Source organism: Phragmites australis, chromosome 3 (assembly GCF_958298935.1).
Source record: "Phragmites australis chromosome 3, lpPhrAust1.1, whole genome shotgun sequence".
Lineage (NCBI taxonomy): Eukaryota > Viridiplantae > Streptophyta > Magnoliopsida > Poales > Poaceae > Phragmites > Phragmites australis.
In genome coordinates, this window is record NC_084923.1 from 42,986,375 (window position 1) to 43,008,749 (window position 22,375).

At 39.9% G+C, this 22,375-nt stretch overlaps 2 protein-coding genes across 2 annotated transcripts; both read left to right on the forward strand.

The window, feature by feature from the left end:
• The first annotated feature begins 3,713 nt into the window (after nucleotides 1–3,713).
• On the forward strand, nucleotides 3,714–6,743 carry LOC133913205 (tubulin alpha-1 chain). The gene is made up of 4 exons (XM_062356278.1): nucleotides 3,714–3,953; nucleotides 5,102–5,336; nucleotides 5,423–5,793; nucleotides 5,874–6,743. The coding sequence occupies exons 1-4, from the start codon at nucleotides 3,861–3,863 to the stop codon at nucleotides 6,528–6,530; spliced, it is 1,356 nt and encodes a 451-aa protein (XP_062212262.1). The 5' UTR covers nucleotides 3,714–3,860; the 3' UTR covers nucleotides 6,531–6,743.
• A 4,605-nt stretch (nucleotides 6,744–11,348) lies between these two features.
• LOC133913206 (inositol-tetrakisphosphate 1-kinase 3-like) lies at nucleotides 11,349–22,073 on the forward strand. The gene is made up of 10 exons (XM_062356279.1): nucleotides 11,349–11,725; nucleotides 13,660–13,741; nucleotides 13,878–13,910; nucleotides 14,012–14,132; nucleotides 18,352–18,444; nucleotides 20,523–20,630; nucleotides 20,717–20,893; nucleotides 20,996–21,051; nucleotides 21,134–21,218; nucleotides 21,741–22,073. The coding sequence occupies exons 1-10, from the start codon at nucleotides 11,559–11,561 to the stop codon at nucleotides 21,845–21,847; spliced, it is 1,029 nt and encodes a 342-aa protein (XP_062212263.1). The 5' UTR covers nucleotides 11,349–11,558; the 3' UTR covers nucleotides 21,848–22,073.
• Nucleotides 22,074–22,375: the final 302 nt, after the last annotated feature.

The window sequence follows — 22,375 nt, forward strand, 5'->3', positions numbered from 1 at the left end:
CCTATTTTTCTTCGTGTGAATTTAATTTAAGAAAGTTTTAGCCCTGGTAGTATTACGTTGAACTGAGTTTGATAGTAAGTGTCACTTTGAACCAGATAATTTGTTCACCAATGTTTCACTTCATACCATGTTTATGCATTAGGGCTTTTGATTGTGTTCTTGTGGGTAGACTAAGCTAAAAAAATGCACATTGCTTCCCAATTAGGCGCCATATGAGGTAGACACCGGTAAAAACATTTGCATACTCACATACTAATCAGTTCCTCGAATCGACCAGAGGTAGTTCTTCGGATCAGCACGGATAGAATGATGGCATCCACTCAAGGCGGTGCCGGTGGTTGCGAGGAAGGCATGGCTGCAAAGGAGCGGCATCAGCAACGTGAGTTGGCCCACAGATGAAGGAGACGAGGAAGAATCGCCGGCTGACAATGACGAAGATTTTTCAGTGAGCATATGAGAAGCATTTACCCAACCAATTTGGGAAATTATGGTAGGATTTTGGATTGTAGGCGATTGTTGATTTGGGCGTTCTTTCCCTAAAATTGCATCGTCGTGGCATCATAATAACGCCAGGCTTTGTAATAATCTATACTTAGTAAGTTGGTCATACTAATAGCGTAGCTAGCCTCGCTATAATATTTTTATCACGATAACTTTAATTAAAAAATAGTCTTTAGCTTTTTTATGATGCTAGAGTTATTTAGTTACAAAACGTATGAAATTATAAGAAGAGATAAAAATATGATAGCGGTTTAGAAATTTTTTTATGCTTTAAATTTGTACCGAATCGTATATATATATATTGGTTTGATTCATATACGTTTTGATCAACTATCAAAATTATGCGTTAGTTATAGATAACCCAACCAAAATCAGCATAGGTTTGACTTACCTATTGCCTATTTGATGCAACGACCTTTAGTTACATGGTGCTTCTTTATTTATTATTTTAGTAAAAAATTTAAAAATTTTATTATTTTTATTATGAATTTTAGTTATTGATTACTTATATTTTACTACCTCTGCTTTCGTTTACTTATCACCGATTTTTATTATAGCAATTTTGACCTTATGTTTTTTCTACGGAAAATTTACAAATACTTAAAAGTATATAATACTAATAAAATAAATTTCACGATGAATTTAATGATATAAAATTTTTAGGTATCTATAAACTTTTTAAAAAAATATATATAAGATCAAACTTTCTATGACAAGTAAATGAAAATAAAGGAAGTACGTAGACTTTTTATTTAGGTATTTTATTTTTATAATAATTTGAATTTTAAGACTATAATTGATATAGATCCTTCTTTTTTCTATTTTAACCCTAATTTTAATTATTATTTATTTTATTTGGACTCTTTATTTAGATATTTTACTTCTCAAACCGTATGGAAATTGAATGGCTATTTTTTTCATAATTTTAATTTCAAATTTAACTATTTATTAATCATATTTGATGTGAACTTTTTAGTTTAATTTAGACCATTAGATATTCATAATAATAAATGCTCTAGATTATTTTCTTTTTTTATTAACATCAACATTTCGTGACTTTGAAAGCGAACATGGTGGATCTTTTTAACACTTAAATAATAATATAGTAGATTACTTATTGTTATACAATTTAATAGTAGTAAAATAAGCTTTTGGGAAGGCAAATGAATAAGTTAATACAATCGTATTTTTAGGGTAAAGTTAATACAGTCATTAAGACTTCAATTTAGATTGTTGGCGATCTTCTTTATTTTCTTTTGTTCAATTGAGTTCTACTCACTGTTAGGTTGTTCAGCTGAGTTCCTATGTAGGTCTTGTTTGGCATATTTTATTTTTGACTTCGGCTTCTCGGAAATCATAAGCTAAAATAAACAAAGTTTTAAAAACCTTATTTTTGAAAAGCTAAAAACCTAGCTTCTAATGAAATGAACTAAAATCTGATAACCTGGCTGTGAGCGACTTTTCTGATTTTAAGTGTACTGAGAATCTAAAAATTTCTCACAAAAACCAACAGCCAAAAGCCAAAAGTCATAAGCAGCTTTCAGTAAAAACTATTTTCAATAAAAACTCATAAATTTCAGTTATATCAAATAGGACTATAAGCTAAACAAAATGTTTTTGAAACTGAGGTTTGCATTGGTTTGGTTGGCAAGAGACAAAGGAAAGATGAAAGGAGATGGAGTGCAAGCACGTGAAGCGAAGCTGCGACGGTCCATCCACCATATGCTTAAAGACAGCCTAAAGTAGAAAATTTGTGTAAAGCATCTACTCGTTTGATCATAAATATTGATGTTTTAGATATTGACACGTTGTTAATAGAACACGGATTTCACCATCACCTTTGTAGTTCGTAATTTTGTATATACACATACGATTTCCCTTTTTTCTGATATAAATATTTATAAAGATATTAACAATCAAAGTTTATGAAGCATAACCACATATATGTCCAAAACACCGAGTTTTATTACTGAGGCAGTAGTTCAAAGTGACATCTTATCAAACCGGTTTGAAATGCGCCGCCCAGCTGAAGTGAAATGTATACATTATGTTTTTTTTAATAAAAACAATAACCGAACCAGGGTCTGAATGACAAATGTTCGGTGAGCGGATGTCTTTTTTAGATATTTTTAGATGAGAGAGGATGTCTTTTCTTGAAGGGTGACAGGGTGGACAGAGAAGATCTTTTTATTTTTATAATTCTTAAATCAAAAAAATTATAAAATTAGACGTCCGTTTTGGAAACACCTATTTTTCAAAACAGAGGGCTGCAACGGTAAGTCTTTTCTAGATGTCTAGTTGGACGCATATTTTTACAAATTTTCGATTTAAGAAGTATTAAAATAAAAAAGTTCGTACAGAGGACATGTAAGGCCCATCATGGCAAAGCAGAAAGGCTCGAGAAGATCGAGGCCCAACTGCTACATTCACCACTCCCTTTGCAATTCTGATCCGGATTCTAATACGCCGACGCGTCATACAAACTATGCAAGTAAAGTGGCCCAATAGTCCAAACCTGGTTTCTCACTAGCGGCCCATCGGCACGACCCAACCCGCCGAAATCCGGCAGACGAGAGCCCGCAGGACGAGCTGCCACAGAAAATCCGACGCGCAACGGCACTGCTACTGCTCTCCCGCTCCGACAATTCAAAATTCGAAAGTATCCAGCACGGCCGCCGGCGGAGGCAGAAACGGCGGAACCGCCCGTCCAAATCAACCCCCACCCCCCTCTCTCGTCTCACCTCTCCCACCTGCCAACGGGCCCGCCTGTCCTGTGGCCCACTTACAAGTGAGACGTCGCTCCGTGGTGTTCTCCGTCGCACCTAACGTGAAGCGAATGGGCCACCGACCGGTTTTCTTAGAGCAACGCAACTGGATCGTACCCAATTGCTTACACTCGCTAACCGCTTAAAAAAGAATTCACGGGCCCACTTGACAGCGGAGAAATTAGTGGCGTGTTGTCGCTACCCATGTACCAACAAAAAGCGATCTAGTTTCGAAATGTTTCGCTCCGAGGCCCCGTAACTTCTTTTATTTCTCATCCAGTACATGACAGCCTGGCCCAGGTCAACTGAGTTGGCGCAAGCCACCCGACCGTTGCGGGGCGGAGGAGGCCGAACCGCGTAAACGAACAAACTGCAGGGGCCTGAGCGGAAAAGCACCCATCCCTTCGCCTGCACTCCAGATCCAGGCTGTCCCGCTCAATAAAATGAGGTGAGTGTGGGGAGCGGAAGCCCTAAGCCGAGACCCGCAGATAGGCGTCTTCGTACTCGCCCCCCTCGCGCGACTCAAAGCTTTCCTCCCCTCATCTTCCCGTTTCCCCTAAGCAGCCGCCGCCGCCGCCTCACCCGCCAGACACCATGAGGGAGTGCATCTCTATCCACATCGGCCAGGCTGGTATCCAGGTCGGAAACGCGTGCTGGGAGCTTTACTGCCTCGAGCATGGCATTCAGGTACCGATCCGTCCGTTCCCCCATTTCTGTATGGCTCTGTAGCTATAGATCTGTTGTGGATCCGGGCGCTTCTGGGATTGATGTGTTCGGGACTCGGTGGATCTGAGCTGTGGGATGAAATGGCGTGTGGTGTCGGTGTATTTAGGGGTCTGGAATATTTTTTAGATAAGTGGCAAATCTGTTCATGCGGTTTGTGTAGTGGTAGATTTGCGTATGCGGGTGCTGTAGCTGTGGATCTCACTATTGATGTCTCGGAATTAGCCGAAATAGCTTACCATTTCCCTAGATCTGAGTTTGCTGTAGTTTATGTACCTGAAATTGTTCCTGTTTATGTGTGGTTCGTCCTCCATGTGGAAGATCTGGACAATGTAGGCTCTATATTTCGAATGCAGCCTCCTATGGTTAGGAACGCCATAAATTTTATGAAACGCTCTGTTAATTCATAGATCATCAAAATATTTAGTTCGTAAGTGATCTGCTTAGATCTGGACGTCTGCGATGCTGATCCGTATTTTCTAGATTGATTTGACGTTCATCCGCTAGTATTTTTATGCGATTTTGAATAATCTGTTTCGAGTTTTATTTCATAGGAAACTGCTGCTGGTTAGATCTGTTTATTTGACGTTTCTATGCATAGGAAACCATGAACAATCTGTTTCTATGCAACTTCCATCAATTTTAGGCTTCTATTTTTTCTGTTTCAATTTAGTTAGATCTAGTCGTCAAGGATTGTCTGCAATTTTTTGTTTTCTTTAGTTGATATCTTTGGATACGTAGGGTGCTCAGTCAATAGTTTATCAATCTGCCTAAAATGTATTATCATGGTTATATTATATGAAGCGGAAATGATGATTTGAAACAACGGTCAATTCACACATAATTAAGTTGCGATGCTTTTTAAGATGTTCCATATAATATTCCTTTATTTTGGGCGTAGCGTGTGTAGATCGATAAAATGGATATATATACCATGTGTAATTATAAATATGCACTGTTTATATGTTCACGCTAATCGTAGAAATAACAATCTGTTCTGTGTTACTGTTTTTTTTTTTGTGAACGCTTGTTTGTAATGTGTTACTTGCACTGAAATTTCTGTTGTTTGCTGTCGAGTGCATCTCTAACGCTGCTTTATTCGTCCCATTCAGGCTGATGGTCAGATGCCCGGTGACAAGACCGTTGGAGGAGGTGATGATGCTTTCAACACCTTCTTCAGTGAGACTGGCGCAGGGAAGCATGTCCCCCGTGCTGTGTTCGTTGACCTTGAACCCACTGTGATTGATGAGGTGAGGACCGGCACCTACCGCCAGCTCTTCCACCCTGAGCAGCTCATCAGTGGCAAGGAGGATGCTGCCAACAACTTTGCCCGTGGTCACTACACCAGTAAGTTATCTGCTCTTCACGTGATATTCTGGTGATAACAGCCTTGCTGAACTGCTGGTTGACGTTGGCCGTTGCTACTCTTGCAGTTGGCAAGGAGATTGTTGATTTGTGCCTTGACCGCATCAGGAAGCTTGCCGATAACTGCACTGGTCTCCAGGGCTTCCTCGTCTTCAACGCTGTTGGTGGAGGAACGGGCTCTGGCCTTGGTTCTCTCCTCCTTGAGCGGCTGTCTGTTGACTACGGCAAGAAGTCCAAGCTCGGGTTCACTGTGTACCCATCTCCCCAGGTCTCCACCTCGGTGGTTGAGCCATACAACAGTGTCCTGTCCACCCACTCCCTCCTCGAGCACACTGATGTCGCTGTCCTGCTTGACAACGAGGCCATCTACGACATCTGCCGCCGCTCCCTTGACATTGAGCGCCCAACCTACACCAACCTCAACAGGCTTGTGTCTCAGGTATTGGCTTGCTCCACTGAATCAATATTCTGTGTTCGTTGCACTGTCTTCACATGTGTGCTGTTTAAACTGTTGTGCAGGTCATTTCATCTCTGACTGCCTCCCTGAGGTTCGATGGTGCTCTGAACGTTGATGTGAACGAGTTCCAGACCAATCTTGTGCCCTACCCGAGGATCCACTTCATGCTTTCGTCCTACGCTCCAGTGATCTCCGCTGAGAAGGCCTACCACGAGCAGCTCTCCGTGGCTGAGATCACCAACAGCGCCTTCGAGCCTTCCTCCATGATGGCCAAGTGCGACCCCCGCCACGGCAAGTACATGGCCTGCTGCCTCATGTACCGTGGTGACGTGGTCCCCAAGGACGTGAACGCGGCTGTCGCCACCATCAAGACTAAGCGCACCATCCAGTTCGTGGACTGGTGCCCGACCGGCTTCAAGTGCGGCATCAACTACCAGCCACCCAGCGTGGTCCCCGGCGGGGACCTCGCCAAGGTGCAGAGGGCCGTGTGCATGATCTCCAATTCCACCAGCGTCGTGGAGGTGTTCTCCCGCATCGACCACAAGTTCGACCTCATGTACGCCAAGCGCGCCTTCGTGCACTGGTACGTGGGCGAGGGCATGGAGGAGGGCGAGTTCTCCGAGGCCCGTGAGGACCTGGCTGCGCTCGAGAAGGACTACGAGGAGGTCGGCGCTGAGTTCGACGAGGGCGAGGAAGGCGATGAGGGTGATGAGTACTAGATGATGCTTCCTGGTGCTCCGTCAGGCCAGTGCGCTGCTGCTATCCTATGATCTGCCCGTGGCTCTATCTTGTTATCGTGCCTGCTTGTTTGAACTATCCATCGTTGTGTGGTTTACAACACCTGATGTTGTAAGACTCGTTATGTTTGATCCCCCGCTTGGTACTCGTCTACATTGAAGTGTATAATTTTCCAGCACTGGGTTATTATTTTATCTGTCGTCTCAAGTTCTACTCTTCCGGCGACCGATCATCTCGCTGTCTTTGTGGTTATCCGTTTGTCCCCATGGTGTTCGGAGCCTGACAAATTCAGTGCTGCTTACCGCCTTGGTTACCGGTTCATTTGTCGCCTTGCTTCAGATATGCTTGGCTTGTTCGGAGTGGTGCATATCTCCTTGGTGTTTGACCTTATCACCTTAAGAAATTTCACCTGTGACTTTCCTCATCTTTGATTCAAATTGTGTTCATGCTAATCTTTAGTGATCACTCCATCTTGCTATCAACCTCAAGTGTGCTGTACCACCACTTCGTGTACTTCGTAGCGAGAGTGGCAGAAATATCTCTTCATGACTTGCTTGACCATAGCCATCCACGCCCAAGCAAGTAGTATAGTAGTACTCGTATTCATCTGTCTCATGAGTCATGATCTCATCCCCAAGCTGCCACGCAAGCCGATACCTCCACGGCCTGTTTCTATCGAAAAGGATCAATCGACGCGGCCTCAAGCTGCCGATCATATCCACTGACCCTAGCACTAGTAGACATTCCCATTGCTGTATTCCGCGTTCATGAAAAAATGGCAGCGAAAAACATGTGCTGCATGATTTGAGATGTTGAGAATAACCTACCATAAAGGATTTGTACCATTTTCTGGTTGTGCGTTTGTATCTTTCTCGAGATTCTGACGTTTCAGAAAATATCAAGAGGAGATTCTTGCTGTTGGTATGCCCATAAGTTTTTGAGCCTGAAAATATCAAGAGCAGATTCTTGCTGTTGTTATGCCCATAAGTTTACTGTCCATCAGGCTACCACGTGAAAAATTACTGGAGTATCCGGAGGCCACTTACACAGCAATCAGCTCTGGGCTAAGATGATATAATAAGTAACTCGGGTTGTATGCATTACCACATGCAAAAGGCCGGAGCAACTTCCATTTTCTAACAAAAATGTATTTAGTATTTGTGTTTAAAATGCCAAAACATGCAACTTGTGTTTTTTGATATGTAATGGGATATTCCATAAAGAACTAGTGAACAACTGACACTATCTGGAGTAAGTATTGGTTGCTATCTTTTTTATGGAACTACAAGTTGGTCCACGTCAATCGTAGCTAGTCTTGTTGTAATATTTTATTATAATAATATTTAATTAAAAATTAGTCTCTTAGTTTTGTTATGAGGTCAGTGTCATTTAGTTACATAACGCGTAAAATTAGAAGAAGAGATAAAAAAATATGTTAGTGGAAGAAAAATTATTTATACTTTAAATATGGATCCGAATCATATACATGTATTGGTTCGATTCATATATATTTTGGTCAACTGCCAAAATTATGTATCAGGTATAAGCAGTCTAACCAAAATTAGAATAAATTTGCCTTACTTGCTATCTACTTGATGCTTCGACCTTGAGCTATACAGTGCTTCATAATAATATTAGTAAGAATTTTGATTTTTTTTACTATAAATTTTAGCTATTGATTAATTGTATTTTACATGAACTCTTTATTTAGGTATTTGATTTTTATAATAATTTGATATTTTTTCTAAGACTATATCTGATATGGATCTTTTTTTTTTATTCTAACCCCAATTTCAATTATTATTTATTTTATATTATTGGGACTCTTTATTTAGATATTTTGCTTTCCAAACCATATGGAAATAGAACTGCTAATTTTCAATAATTTTTAATTCTAAATTTAGCTATTTATTAATCATATTTGATATGGACTGTTTAGTTTAATCTAGATCCTTAGATGTTCATAACAACCAGTGATGTAGATCTTTTTCTTTTTCCGATTAATGTGGTAATTTTGTGACTTTAGAAGTGAACATAGTAGCTCCTTTTAACACTTAAATAATACTATGATAGATTCTGTCCATGACAAATGAAAAGGTTTAGATAGGCAGGGGCCACGGGCAGTCATTTAATTTGGCTCGTTTGTTCATGCATATCTGAAAGCTAAGATAATACACTCGTGGATCCAAAATTTCCATCCATCTCCTTTATCTGATTGTGAAATGCTACTGTCCCATTCTTTTACCACAAAATTGGGTCATTTTTTGTCCAGCCATCTTCCCATCTCTGCAACTCTTTTTACGCGTAGCAAAGAATTTTAACTTGCTACGTAACGGTTTTCATGTTACACCTGACAGAGTGCAGAGGCCGGAACCTTATGCTTTATTCTTATTGGAATAAAGCTTCCACTATCTAAATAATACCTGACGGTGCAAACCGACAGAAGGATACATCTTTATGTATGAAAATTCAGGGTTTAATTAGCACTCGATGATTTATATTACTCAACAACTGCTCGTACTTCTCTTTTCTAGTGAAATGATGAAATAACGTGTAGTGATGTCAAGCACTCAGGTTACATGCACATTACAATGTGATACTGTATCATGCCAACTGACAGCGAACACGGCAGAATGCCACTCGTCCACTCGGAAGTAATTCCAGGGACCGGGAATTCTCTTCGAAATTTTCAGTTCAGGTTGAGCAAAAATGCCATGAAGTCTGAGCAGTATGGCAATAGGGAACCACTGCTGCAAAGTGCAGCAGATATGGGTCTGCACATTGCAGCGTCCACGGAGAAGCACCGCCGATGATTCTAGAATATTCCATGGCAGCTTCCTTGCCGGCATTCCACGAATTCTTCCTCACCATCTGGAGCACATCGGTCGGTGTGCCCAAGATCAGAAGCATGAAAAATGCAAGCATCGAATATTCCAAACAGGAAGGAGCATGTCAACGAATTCTCAAATCAGGCCACATATATATCGAGATCAAAACGTTTTGCCAATCTGGATACCCTTTCTTTTCAGCCATGAGCTTCATGGGCTACAAAAGTTCAGCCTGGTTTTCTGACTCAAAGTTCAGTGCACTTCTTAAAGGTGAAATCCATCGCAAGTAGCATGAGACTGAAATAATTTGAGACTGGGTTCGAGGGGACTTGATGGAGACATTCTTTCACCAAAAGGATAGATAAAGAGGACTTGGTTCTTACTCTTGGAGGAAATATAAAAAAGGAGGACTTGATGATAAAGACATATACGAGCTTATAATTTGTTTGGCTGTTCAGTACATTGTGCAAGGACGGCATGGGTCTTCATCATAGTGTCATACTTCACTAAGCTAATCAACACAGGATTAGTTGAGGACATGAAGAAAACTAGGATTAGGTTTTTAATCGAGCTGCCTCGGGCGACCAGCATCAGCAAAGAAAGCGGCCGCCGGCGCCCGGCAGCTAGACTGCCGGCCACAACAATCACGTAGCATCAAATAGCTTCAAAGAAATTGCTAGTCTTACGTGACTCGATGACGGCACACCCTTTCATGCACCAAGCGTTGTTAATTCTCGCATTATCTCGTTTATTTTATTCTCACGTACTAAATTAACATATTTAAGCTTTGCATAATGTAGGTCACCAGTAGTGTTCTGGCTCAGTCTGCTCTACTTTCCAGTGAGCCGGCCGCCAAGTTCAGATCAGCTACTGCAATTTTTGTCGCACTATATGTACTACTTGATATGTACTCCTACAGAGTTTGGAGTAGTAGTAACAAAATTAGATTGTCTCTGCTCGTATTTCCGGATGCTGGTTTGTCTATTTTTTTTAGTTTATTTATCTTAAAAAAACGTATGATCAAGAAACAATGTTAAAAAATATCTCTTTTACGGTGTCATGATTATTAGTGTTATTGTTAAATAGTATATCATAGTGACAATTGGCGCTATATAGCTGTTACTATATTAATTGTCACGACGCTGTGCTATTTAACCACGACCCAAATATTATGGCGATGTAAAAAGGATTAATTTTTAGAAATTATTTTCATAGGAGACTACTTATATAATATGTCTTTAAAAATATCAAAATGTAAAAATTCCACTGCAGCCACGCGAATACCGAATACGTTCGTGTCAGTTTTTATCTCCGCTCCCCGGGCTATATACGTGTACTATTCTAGGTACGATCATTACCCCAGTTCTTGTATATACGCCGTGCACGCATGCCACCCTCGCCTAAGTTGTCCAGCTCCGAACGCATCGGTGATGGCCATCACTCCATCAGCAAGCTAGCGGATTTATCATGCTAGCACGCTCGTTAGTAATGCAGCTCAAACGCTCATTGATTTGGGGTTGAGCTGTGTCGCACTGCACCGTTGATTTGGCTAGTTAATTAATTAATTAATTAATTATTGCAGCCTGGAGTTGCTCGTGCAGTGGAAAACAGACCGTAGCTTTGCTGGTTAGCGTTAATTTGCTGAGTCACGCGTTTAATCTGTTGCGGTTACGTGCATCCCATAATACAATCCCATAATACAGAGACTGGAATAATTGTATTCCTTATTGAAAAATCGTGTTTGATCCGTTTACTTCAGTAAAAAAATACACTTGCACTCAGACCTTGCGTTTTTGTAACTCCCAACTCAGACAAGAGGGTGACGGTACGTTTGAAACGCATAAAAAAATACAGTAAAAATTAATTTAAGAAAATGAAAAAGAGAAGAAGAGAAGGGCGAAACCGTAATCTGGCAGACACTTGGGTCCCCCAGAGGCAAAGTTGCCCCCGTCCTCCGGCTACAAACAAATACGCACGCGCCCCCACCTTTTCGTCTCTTCCCCTTCCTCTCTCTCCACTCGCCGCCCCGGCACACACCACCTGTCGCCGCTCCCCGCCTCCACTCCCGAGGCCTAGGGCTCCCGGCCACGCTCCCCGCATTCCCGATCTCTCGCCGCCGTCCTTGCTGCCTAGCCCTCCCGTGTCGGGGTCTGATTGGTTCGGTGCTGGTGGTGGGGCGAGATGGTGTCGGGTGGGTGCGTGGTGGCGGAGGGGGACGGGGATCCAGCGGCGTCGGCGGGGGAGGAGGAGGTGGCTCCGGGGCCTGCGAGGGAGCTGGTGGTAGGGTACGCGCTGACGTCCAAGAAGGCCAAGAGCTTCCTCCAGCCCAAGCTCCGGGGACTCGCCAGGTACACTCCGGGGATCATGTGTGAATTTGTTGCTTTACGCCTGAAACTGGTTTGGGTAGAGACGGAATCGGGCGGAAAGGTGTCCCTATTTTGCGATATTTTGGGGAGGTTAGGATCGTGTGCATTGGGGGCGACCGTGGTGCGGCCGTCCTTGATGTTGGCCTGATTGAGTTGGATACTTGGATGGAACAGTAGAATTTCCCCCCAGCTTTTGTGCGATACTTGGAGGATCGAATGAAACTCCGTGTGGGAGAGGAGTAGAGGAACTCGGCGTTCAGCGAGTAGAAATACCTCGTCCCTTATCATTACCACCTCGTTCATTGACCCCTGTCTCTGTCTTAGTATATTCTGGAGACATAGATTCCCCGCACCCTATTTTCTCAGGTTTGGGGAAGAAATGATTTATCTTCTGATTATTTCTATGGAATTGGAGGCTAGTTAACAGCTGAACTGGAGAAAATGTGAATTCTTTGTAGCTAATGAGAATAAAACGTGGGGAAAAGGTGATGCCTTTATGTGAAGTTTATGTTTTGGAGTCAGAGGGTGGTGAAAAGCGTTCTTGAGATTGAAAATTCTGACCGGATCTCTGCTTTCGATATGATTTGATTTTTCCTGGACGTTCGTGCCTTTTTGGTTTTTCCTGCCAAAGTGGAGGCATTCTTGCCGTCACTTTCCGATTAGCATTAAAAAATAGTAGAGAATCTTATAATGTTTATTCGCTTCCATTGGATTAGCTTCGTTTTGTAGATTCTAGAATCATCTTCCACAGTGACATATAATAGTACCCACACGAGCTCTATGGCAATTAAACAAGTCTCCATGTTGCTACTATTTTATTTTGAGATAAGAAGTGACATTGGTGCATTCCTTATCGTAATCTACTGTTATAATCCCTTCTGATAGCAACCCTTTCTTGACTTATCCAGTGACAGCGATCTGTTAAAAAATTTGTGCACTAGGGTTATTGTGTGTGCTTGACTGCTTCTGTTATTGGTAGATGGGACCAGGCATGGAAGCAAGTTTAGGGATCCAGGATGGCATAATACATCATAGATATAAAACATATCATCATTTAGAAATTGCACATGATCATTTTTAAGTATGTCACTTTTTTTACTTGACCCTATAATGTAATATTCGTTTGTGTCTGGAATCTTGGGTTGCAGTTAGGAATATATCCCTTTACGCACATCACCAGGATAAGGATTGAATGTTGAATATGGAAATAGTTTAGCTTCCACATGATAATATTATGGGAACACTTTAGTACCCACATGAGCATGTGTATTAATTTTTATGCTCGAACTGATCCGCATGCTTAAAGAAATTCTTAGCGTCGTATCTCCAGTCCATTAGATGATTATCTACCATGGAAACCTGTCGAGCTGTTTTTTTGTTTGATATTTCAGACAATGCACAAATCACAAAGTTCATAATCTTAGTGCTCTATGGCAAGCAAACATGCCACATCAGTGTAGCACCAGTGCCGTGTCATTACTGAAACAGTGCCTTTTGCTTTTTGCACCATGACCATGTGGACACATGCGTCTGTCCCATTCGATGCATGATCCAGATTCCTGTGACAGTTCATGAGGATTTATTTTGGATACAATGTGAAATTATTTATGAAATGATAAAAATTTGAAAACTATATAACTGTGTCAATACTTGGAGAAGGCTGTTTCGTGGAGAAAAGAGCTTAGAAAAGTTTACACAATTGGCACTCTCAAGGTACTGCAGATGGGAGGAATGCTTATAGTTTGCCTGTAGATTGTTTATACCATGGCGTAGTTGAGAGGTTGAACCTTGCGTTGCCTGCCAGTTTTGCTCTTACTTGGCAACGCTACCTACTTATTCTTCTGTTTAGTTTGTGACCCAGAGTTTGCAATTTTGTCCAGATTGTCAGTTTCTCATCCTTCTAAAACATACTGCAGGAGAAAAGGCATTCTATTTGTTGCTATTGATCAAAAACGTCCACTGTCAGATCAAGGCCCGTTTGACATTGTTCTGCATAAGGTTAGATAATATGGAGTAATCTAATAGCTTTCTATATTACAAGTCTGGAGAATATTGAAAATTTGTCTAGATTGTTGCTTGTCTAAGTTTTTCATTATTTCACTGACAACAATATGTTATAACTGTATTTCTACAGTTGACTGGAAAGGGATGGCATCAATTGCTGGAGGTCAGTAATCCAAAATGTGTTAAAACTACTGTTAAAATGTCCGGTCCATTTTATCTTTTTATGTTTAATGTTTTACCAATTAATTTTCTGCATTTCTATAGGAATATAAGGAGACACACCCAGAAGTTACTGTCCTTGATCCACCTGGTGCAATAGCACATTTGCTCGATCGCCAGTCTATGCTTCAAGAAGTTTCTGAGTTGGACCTCTCCGAGTGTTATGGTAATTTCTATGAAGTGTCTTTCTCATTAATTGTTTGGAAGGAACCTATCAGTTTTCCATGTGATACAACAGTTTTGATTCTTTTTATTTAGGAAAAAATATTGGCACGTTCAATGATAACACAAAACAAATTAAGTTCATCTGAAATAAGGAATATATTTCCTTTCAAAAAGAAGGCAAAATGTTTAATGTACCCCTGTCAGCTCTTGACTTGGTTTAGTTTTCAACCCACCCTTAACTTCAGCACTATATAATCTATATCCCTTATGTATGAAAAAAGGAGCACTTAGCTCCTCAATGGTGGTTTTAGGATACTTTTGCCACCTGGAATGTTACCTAACTTTGTCTAAGCAGCTGTCCAGTGAGCAAAACACATAACAAAAGTAAATGACATGGCTCACAGTTTATTGCCACTGTAGCAAAGATAGAGCCATGCCAGCTTGCTAGCAGGGCAAAACCACTGTTGAGTGGTGATTTGTGCCGACGATTGAGAGTTGTAAATTACATGGTATTGCGTTTGGGGGTGAAAACTAAACCGAGGCAGAGGGAGGTAGATTGGACTTTTCCTTAATTTGGGATACATTTATTCATAAGTTTTGAGCGCTTCCATTTTATATTTGAGTTGTACAAACAAAAAATGCTTTAAGCTGGAAACTCCTTTGGAATCTCTATACTGGTAGACCGAGTATGTTATACGTGTTAGATAGTGCATTTTGCTTAAGAAGGCACCGAACCACTGTTAATAGCAAATCATATAGGGTGTATTTGGTTCATGGGATGGGCATGGATGGGAGATGGCCATCCCAGTTTTCAGGGTGTTTGGTTGGATGGATAGGGTGGTTAGCAACAGGGAATATTCCTTGAGATGCTGGATGGGGAGATCCGGGAAACAAGAGTTGGACTGAGCCATCCAGGTTCTACTCGTTCATGCTTGTGTGTGTTCATGTTTTTCATTTAACTCTCGATTTTATTTGGGAGTACAAGAGTGGTCCGAAAATTCTAAACGTTTTCGTGAGCAAATTAGTATCACAACCCGAACACGGACCCACGCGACAGCCACTACATAATTATGATTAAAAACACATAACCATGTTAAGGCAAAAGTATAAGAAATATACTCAAATAAAATCAATGGTTTACAGAGCAACTAGTGGGAGCTTTATTTATATGAGAAGTCATAATTTACATAGTTAAGTGTCTACTTATACAACTTATTTTAATGAAAACAAAATATTAAACACTACACTATTGATATATCCCAAAATTTCCCGTGCATAGCATCTAGTTGTCAATATCTTAACCATGAGCTTGAGATTCCGCGTTTAACACCCAAGACAAGTATGAATATAAAATACTTAGCAAGATAAAGACATTGCATGTATAAATGAACTTGAATTATTCTGATATCAAATTTTCATTATTTATTTAACTCTGCAGAGATTGACTAATCACAAATATCACACCGTGTTTTGTACCATGATGGGGTCTGAGCTTTTTCCTATGGACAGTCCCAAATGATACTTTCAATGCACGTGCCACACCATACAGATGAATAAGATAGTTTCGGATACATGATTAGATCTTTCACTAGACACTCGTTGTAACTCAAAATGTATCAACTGTTCACGTTAGTATCCACTACCATTAGTGATCAACAACAATATGAATAATTAACTGAACATATGTATTTCTATTCTAGAAATACAAGTTTTAATTAAAATGTAACATCAAACTGTAATATTAATGGATAATAATGCGTAATAAAAGGGAAACAAAATATTGAAATATAAACAAAATATGTTACTCTAAGAGGGTGTGATGCAGTTTGCTGATAAAAACATGACATAAATAATAGAGGTGTTGACGCAACATGCCTCTTACTTAGAAAACCGAAATTATCTCGTTGACTAGATATAGCGTCTTTGCCCTGATATGGAACTTTGGCAGAACCTACACTTGAAAACCGATGTTTATATATCGCGATAGAAAACCCGGACTATAACTCGATAGAATACCCGCACTATAGTTTAACTATAGGCTATAGCACCCTAATGGTACAATATAGCTAGCTCTAGACTAATATATGGGAGTGCAAGAGTGTATGTGTGTGTTACAGATGAGACTTGCTTGTGTGTATGAATGACAACATCCAGTGACGCCCTCTATTTATAGGGCACGTAACGTAGCCCTTACGAAAAGTGAAATGCTAATTTAATCTTCCTATTCTAATCCAAAACTTTATTTATTGGTCTGTACTCCAAACAATGCACAACTGAATCCTTGTGCTCATGCAGTAAAAAGGAACCGACATACTGCTGGGTCCATTGGTCACACTGATCTTCCCACCGCTTCACTAAGTCCACACAGCTATAGATGGTTATTCCTATTGGCTCTACCGGTTTTGACTGCTTGGAGTAGTAATTAAATAATGAGTGCTGATAGGATTATGTGATATGGAGGATAAGGAATGGTCAAAGGAACTATGTGTTGTGTTAAAAGATTGGACTCTATCAGGATGAAAACAATGGGTGTTCTCACGTGGAGGATAGACCAGAGTAAAAATGTTGTGTGCTATTTCTTTCTACCATAGCATATGGTGCTTCTCAGATTTGAATAGAGTTTACTAGAAGGCATGGTCCACTTGTCAGCCTCTTTCTTTCTTCACTCTTTATTTAATATAAGTTTGATGCAAATGTTTCTAGCACAAAGATGGTGACGTGAGATACTAGAATAAGATGTGTCTTGTTTCACTAGTGTGCACGAGCAATTTAATATCAATATGACATGTGGGCCGTTGATTAATTATTTATTTGCAAAAAATACATACAATTTATTTGGCTAATCAAGTTTATTTTATTTATTCATTAATTGGTTCCTTACATTAACTTAAATATTAAATTAATTTATTAGCTAATTATCTAATAATCTTATTTCTAATTATCTGGTTTCTCAAAACTAGAGCTCACTAGCAATCCATTTTAATTAGTTTGATCCAAAAAGCCTGAGCCAATATTTAATTAAAATTCTCCAAATAAGTCTACTTTTATAACTTCTAGCAATTTTTAATGCCTCAAATAAATTCCCAAAAATCTGGGAAAATTCACTAATATTCGTCTCATTTGATATACTAATTTATAAAAATGTTTTCAACCCTAGGTTATTTGGTGAAAAAATGAATTCCTTTGTAATGCTCCATTTATATGCATTTTTATTATTTCATGTGATATTCTATTTTCAATTCAATTTGAATTCAAACAAATTCAAACATGCACAAATTCATCTAAATGCTGCACAATCAAGGGGTAAGTTCACCAAAAGATCACCATAACCAACTTAGCTCATCTAATTCATCCAATCAAACAGAAAACTGGCTCATCCTATTTATTTTAATCCCACCAACCAAACAGAAAACTAGCTCATCCTATCCATTCAAACCAAACAAAAAATTGGATCATTCTATCCTAAAAAGCAGGGATAGCCCTATGTTATCCAACGTCGCCCTCCAACCAAAAGCACCCATATTGGACATGCTCTTTTTCGCCAGCCATTTATTAGAAATCTGCACAAGCGTATTGTGCTTTCTCTAAAAAAATCAATTAATGTGACAATCTGTATTCAAGAAATTGATGTAAGTCAGTTCGCAACCTGTATTCAGGGTCAATTATTATTTGATTACGAATTTTTCAATTTTCTTGCTTGTGTATTGGTGTTGCCTATCCTGTCAATTATTATGAACACGGGGAAATAATAAAATATAAGTTGTTAGGTATGCATATCACATACCCCTGATTTATAGTTAACAGATGAAAATACGATGATACTCTGCTGGTTTATTTTACTTGCTTAACACATCTAAGTTATCTTGAGATTAAGCACATTGTACCGTCCAATTATTGCCATTGATACGATAATTGGTATTTTATATGCTAAGCCAAAATGTAGTGTATAAGCATCTGTTTTCACTCTGCTTTAGCATCCTTGGTAGACGAGCATCCTTTGGTCGGAACTAGGTTGTATAAGTATTATTCACTTTTACATGCTGCAGCTAAAGCGTGTGAACATTGTTTTACTTGTTTGTCCGTTTGCATCAGCCACAAACTCTAGTCATCTTCGTGCACCTCAAATTTCCTCCATTGTTCTGGAGTATGGATATGGATAGTTGGTTCTTGGAACCTTTCCAAAGCTGATTTCATCATTATGGTGCAGTTGTGTTTTGCAGGTAAAGTTGGTGTTCCTAAGCAACTGTTTGTTAATACAGATCCCTCGTCAATACCAGCTGCAGTGACGAGGGCTGGGCTATCTCTTCCATTAGGCAAGACTGCTCATTACCTGTTTTTGACTTGCTTTCTTTTACTTGTTTTCTTAGTGTTCAAGGGTCATCTCTAAGTTGTCTCTGCCAGATTTTAGCATTTAGTAATATACAAGTTTACATTCCATGTATATGTGAGTGGTTTTATGCATAAAAAGAAAAATAGATAGAAAACGTTGCTCCCTGCAGTCACAAATAAAAAAAACGTTGCTCCATGCAGTCACAAATAAGTGTTGTTTTATGCATCGACATGGTCTCCAAAACATAACATTTACTACCAATTTCTAATGTAATGTCTTTGCAACAGACTAACAGCTAACAAAATTGTAATATTGTGAAAGAATTTTGAGGCACAATTTCCCCTATTATTTTCATATGGAGGTTATATATTCATAGAGACATTGTAAGTCAAACGTAAAATAACTTGACTGCACGAATTTAACACTGATTCTTATTTTTTACTGGAGCAGGTAACATTATAACTATACACACAAAAAAGTGTTCTTGCTAAATCAGCTGAGAAATTTTGATAGCAGATCAATGTGGATCTATCTGTCTGGAAAGTGACATGGCCCATCACTCTTTAACTCTTATAAATGACTAAATAACAATAGTTGCCATCAACATGGTTCACCATTGATATGAATGGACATATTTCTCATCTCCATTTTTTGTGGAAATTATGTACCTTCTAGAGCAAGTTGGCAACTTTCTATAAATATCACCCCCATTTAGGTCCTTATTTCATATATTACATTAGATAAACTCAACTGATTTTTATTGTGTGGAAATGTGAACACTGTGAAGCTATCTATTGAGAAGTCCTTCAGCATTTTATTTGTTTGCTCTTTCATTTGGCTGTCATGTTGGCTGTTTGATACGGTTGTTTCTTTAAACGTCTTGTGTTGTACCCGTGTTACCGGGACACGTGATTCCAAAAAAATTTTGCCGCGTCGACACGCACTGTACTTTTCCGGCGGATCCAAGGGGCTGACTAGAGAAGGGAGGTGCTGCTATTTAGCTGGTTCGTGGAGATGCGCCATCGCAATCGGGAGCACGGAGATGAACCGCAGCAGCTGGATCCCTGTGCCTGCCATCCTTGGGATGGAGGAGAGAGAGCCTAGGGAGGCGGCCGGCGTCGGAGAAGAGCACAAAATACGAGGGTATTGGAGAGATGCGATGACCATGGGCTACCGATTTTGCTAGTTGGTCGTGTGAGATGGTGGCCGGCAGGAAGCAATGGCGGCGGTGAAGTTGTGTTGGGGAAGGGGAGCAAGAGAACAGTGAGGAAAGAAAGAAGAAACTGTGGCGGCTGCGTGCGTGCGGCTAAGTTACTTTAGGCCTTTAGATGGGCTGAATGGGCCACCAGCACATGGAAGCCCATCCCATTCATTTTTCTTCCCCCCCCCCCCCTCCTTTCATCTTGTGATGGATGTATTCAGTGTGAGTATTTCGAAGATGTGGAGCTCACTAGCTGCTTTGCTTTGTAGCGATAAACTTGAATTTCTATTTTCTGTATTTATGAATGTTTTTAAAAATGATATATATTAGACGATTCCCCAAATCATATTTTCTAGAGTTTGTCGAATCGGACACCCGCACCTGAGTCGGACTCTGACCCCCGCACCTGTATCTCGGTAACACTGGTCTGTACATTACATGGGTAGGGGAGCAGGTGACAGATGTCATAATATATGGGAAGACAATCTCTATAGTAACAAAATAGACAGAATTAAGTTACTATATCCATGTAAACTGAAAAATAGAGTGCAAGAAAATGTGTTTATTCGGCACATTGATACAATTACATGAATTATCTGTTTATTGGTTTTGTGTATGGCACTATGACTTGCTCATTCTGAGGCCTCTAGGCTCTTCTGTACATATAGTGCTTTTGGTTACTGTGTGAAGTATATGCTTATGGCATATTTTATGTAAATAAATGAGAACATTGACCATTTTTGTATATGTTGGAGTTGACTTAAGAAAATCTGGGCATCCTTTAAGGGACTAGAGTTGACATTACTTAATTCTGTTTTGAGGCTTTCATACATTACCTTTTAACCTTGTAAATTTTGCAGTGGCAAAACCCTTGGTGGCTAAGTCCCATGAGCTATCGCTTGCTTATGATCCAACTTCCTTGACCAAGCTTGAGCCCCCCTTGGTTCTTCAGGAATTTGTCAACCATGGTACATTCGTTGAGTCGTGCATGATCTTTCTTTTGAATACTCTACAATTCCATATTAATCTTTATTTTGGTTTTTGACATTTATAGGTGGCGTCATGTTTAAAGTCTACATTGTTGGGGATGCAATAAGGGTTGTACGTCGGTTTTCACTTCCTAATGTTGATGAAGGTGATCTATCAAATAATGCTGGGGTATTTCGGTTTCCAAGGGTCTCTTGTGCTGCAGCCAATGCAGATGATGCAGATCTTGACCCTTGTGTTGCTGGTAAGCTTGCATGTCCTGGTTACTGTCATTGCAATAAATATATCATTCATTATTGGTCTAGAAAACACTATTGACAACTGATTTTCTAACATACCCCATCAGAACTTCCTCCAAGACCATTGCTTGAGATATTGGCACGAGAGTTGCGCCAACGACTGGTAATAATGATCGTTGCCTCCTCTTTGTCCTGTTTCTTTGCGAATTATTCCCATATTGATTTTACTTTGACCTGATTTACAGGGTCTTAGATTATTCAACATTGATATGATCAGGGAGCATGGAACAAGAGATCGGTTTTATGTCATAGACATGAACTATTTTCCTGGTATGCGATCTGACATCCTTGAGTATGTCTAACCTATTCTTTCTTTTGTTAATCTAAGCTAACCTATGCACATCTTGGACATTATTGCTTGAAGAATCTCCTTAGTCGTTAAATCTTATTTTGTCAGCTAAAATTCTTCAAATAAATTCAGTGTATTGCTCTGACACTCGTATGAAATAGAAATACCAATATTGGATACCTCCCATATCGGCTCCTGTATCAGCATAGCTATTGGTGATGTCAAGGATACTGAATGATGGAAGCACTGAACGAGTATATGATGCTTGTGACATTTGTATCATTGTATCGTGTGTAAAGTTTATAGAAAGAGTTGAAGTCCAAAGACTGGCTAGAACCCGGCACAATGAAGTTATGCCTGCTCAGCCTTGCACCATTGCTTATGTATTCTTGTGGGTAGATTCTTTGATTTCATAAGCAATTAGCCATAACCCGTAACTTGTTTCCTCTTTTACGTATGGAGTTTCTTACTGACCAATCATGAAACGACTTCTATGCTCGCAGGGTATGGTAAAATGCCTGGGTACGAACACGTGTTCACCGACTTTCTGCTGAGTCTAACTCAGAAAGAGTACAAACGACGACCAAGCTATAGCTCAGGCGAAGGGTGAGAAGGCTGTGCGCCCAGGCCCCCCGTGTTGATATGTCTGTCATCCGCTGTGCGTACAGATGTGCTTGCCACGGAGATGATCGATGGTAGAATTGGCCATAAGTAGCGATAAAGCAGCGAGGCCTGTGTCAAGCTGTAAATTATTGGTTCACATTTGCTAACTGTTCATGGTCCAGAATAATTCTGTTTTGCCGAGTGATGAAATTAAGCAATCGCTTGTTGAGCAACGGAGTGAAAAATGTGCTTGCAGGCCGATCGCCCCTGGTCGCGTTTCATTAGCTCATGGGAAGTTGTCGATGATACCACCGGGGTTAAAAAACCGATAGTAATCGAGTAAAAATCGAGATAATTGGTCATCTCGGTCCGGTTCGGTTTCAGAAATCGAACAGTAACCGAATTTAAATTCAAAAAGTTTGAAAAAATAAAAATTTAAAAAAATAAAAAACAAATCTTAAAAAAAAAATACAATTCTAAGACTTTTTGTAAAAAAATAAATTAAAATAATGTCGTTTGCACCATATTCTATAAG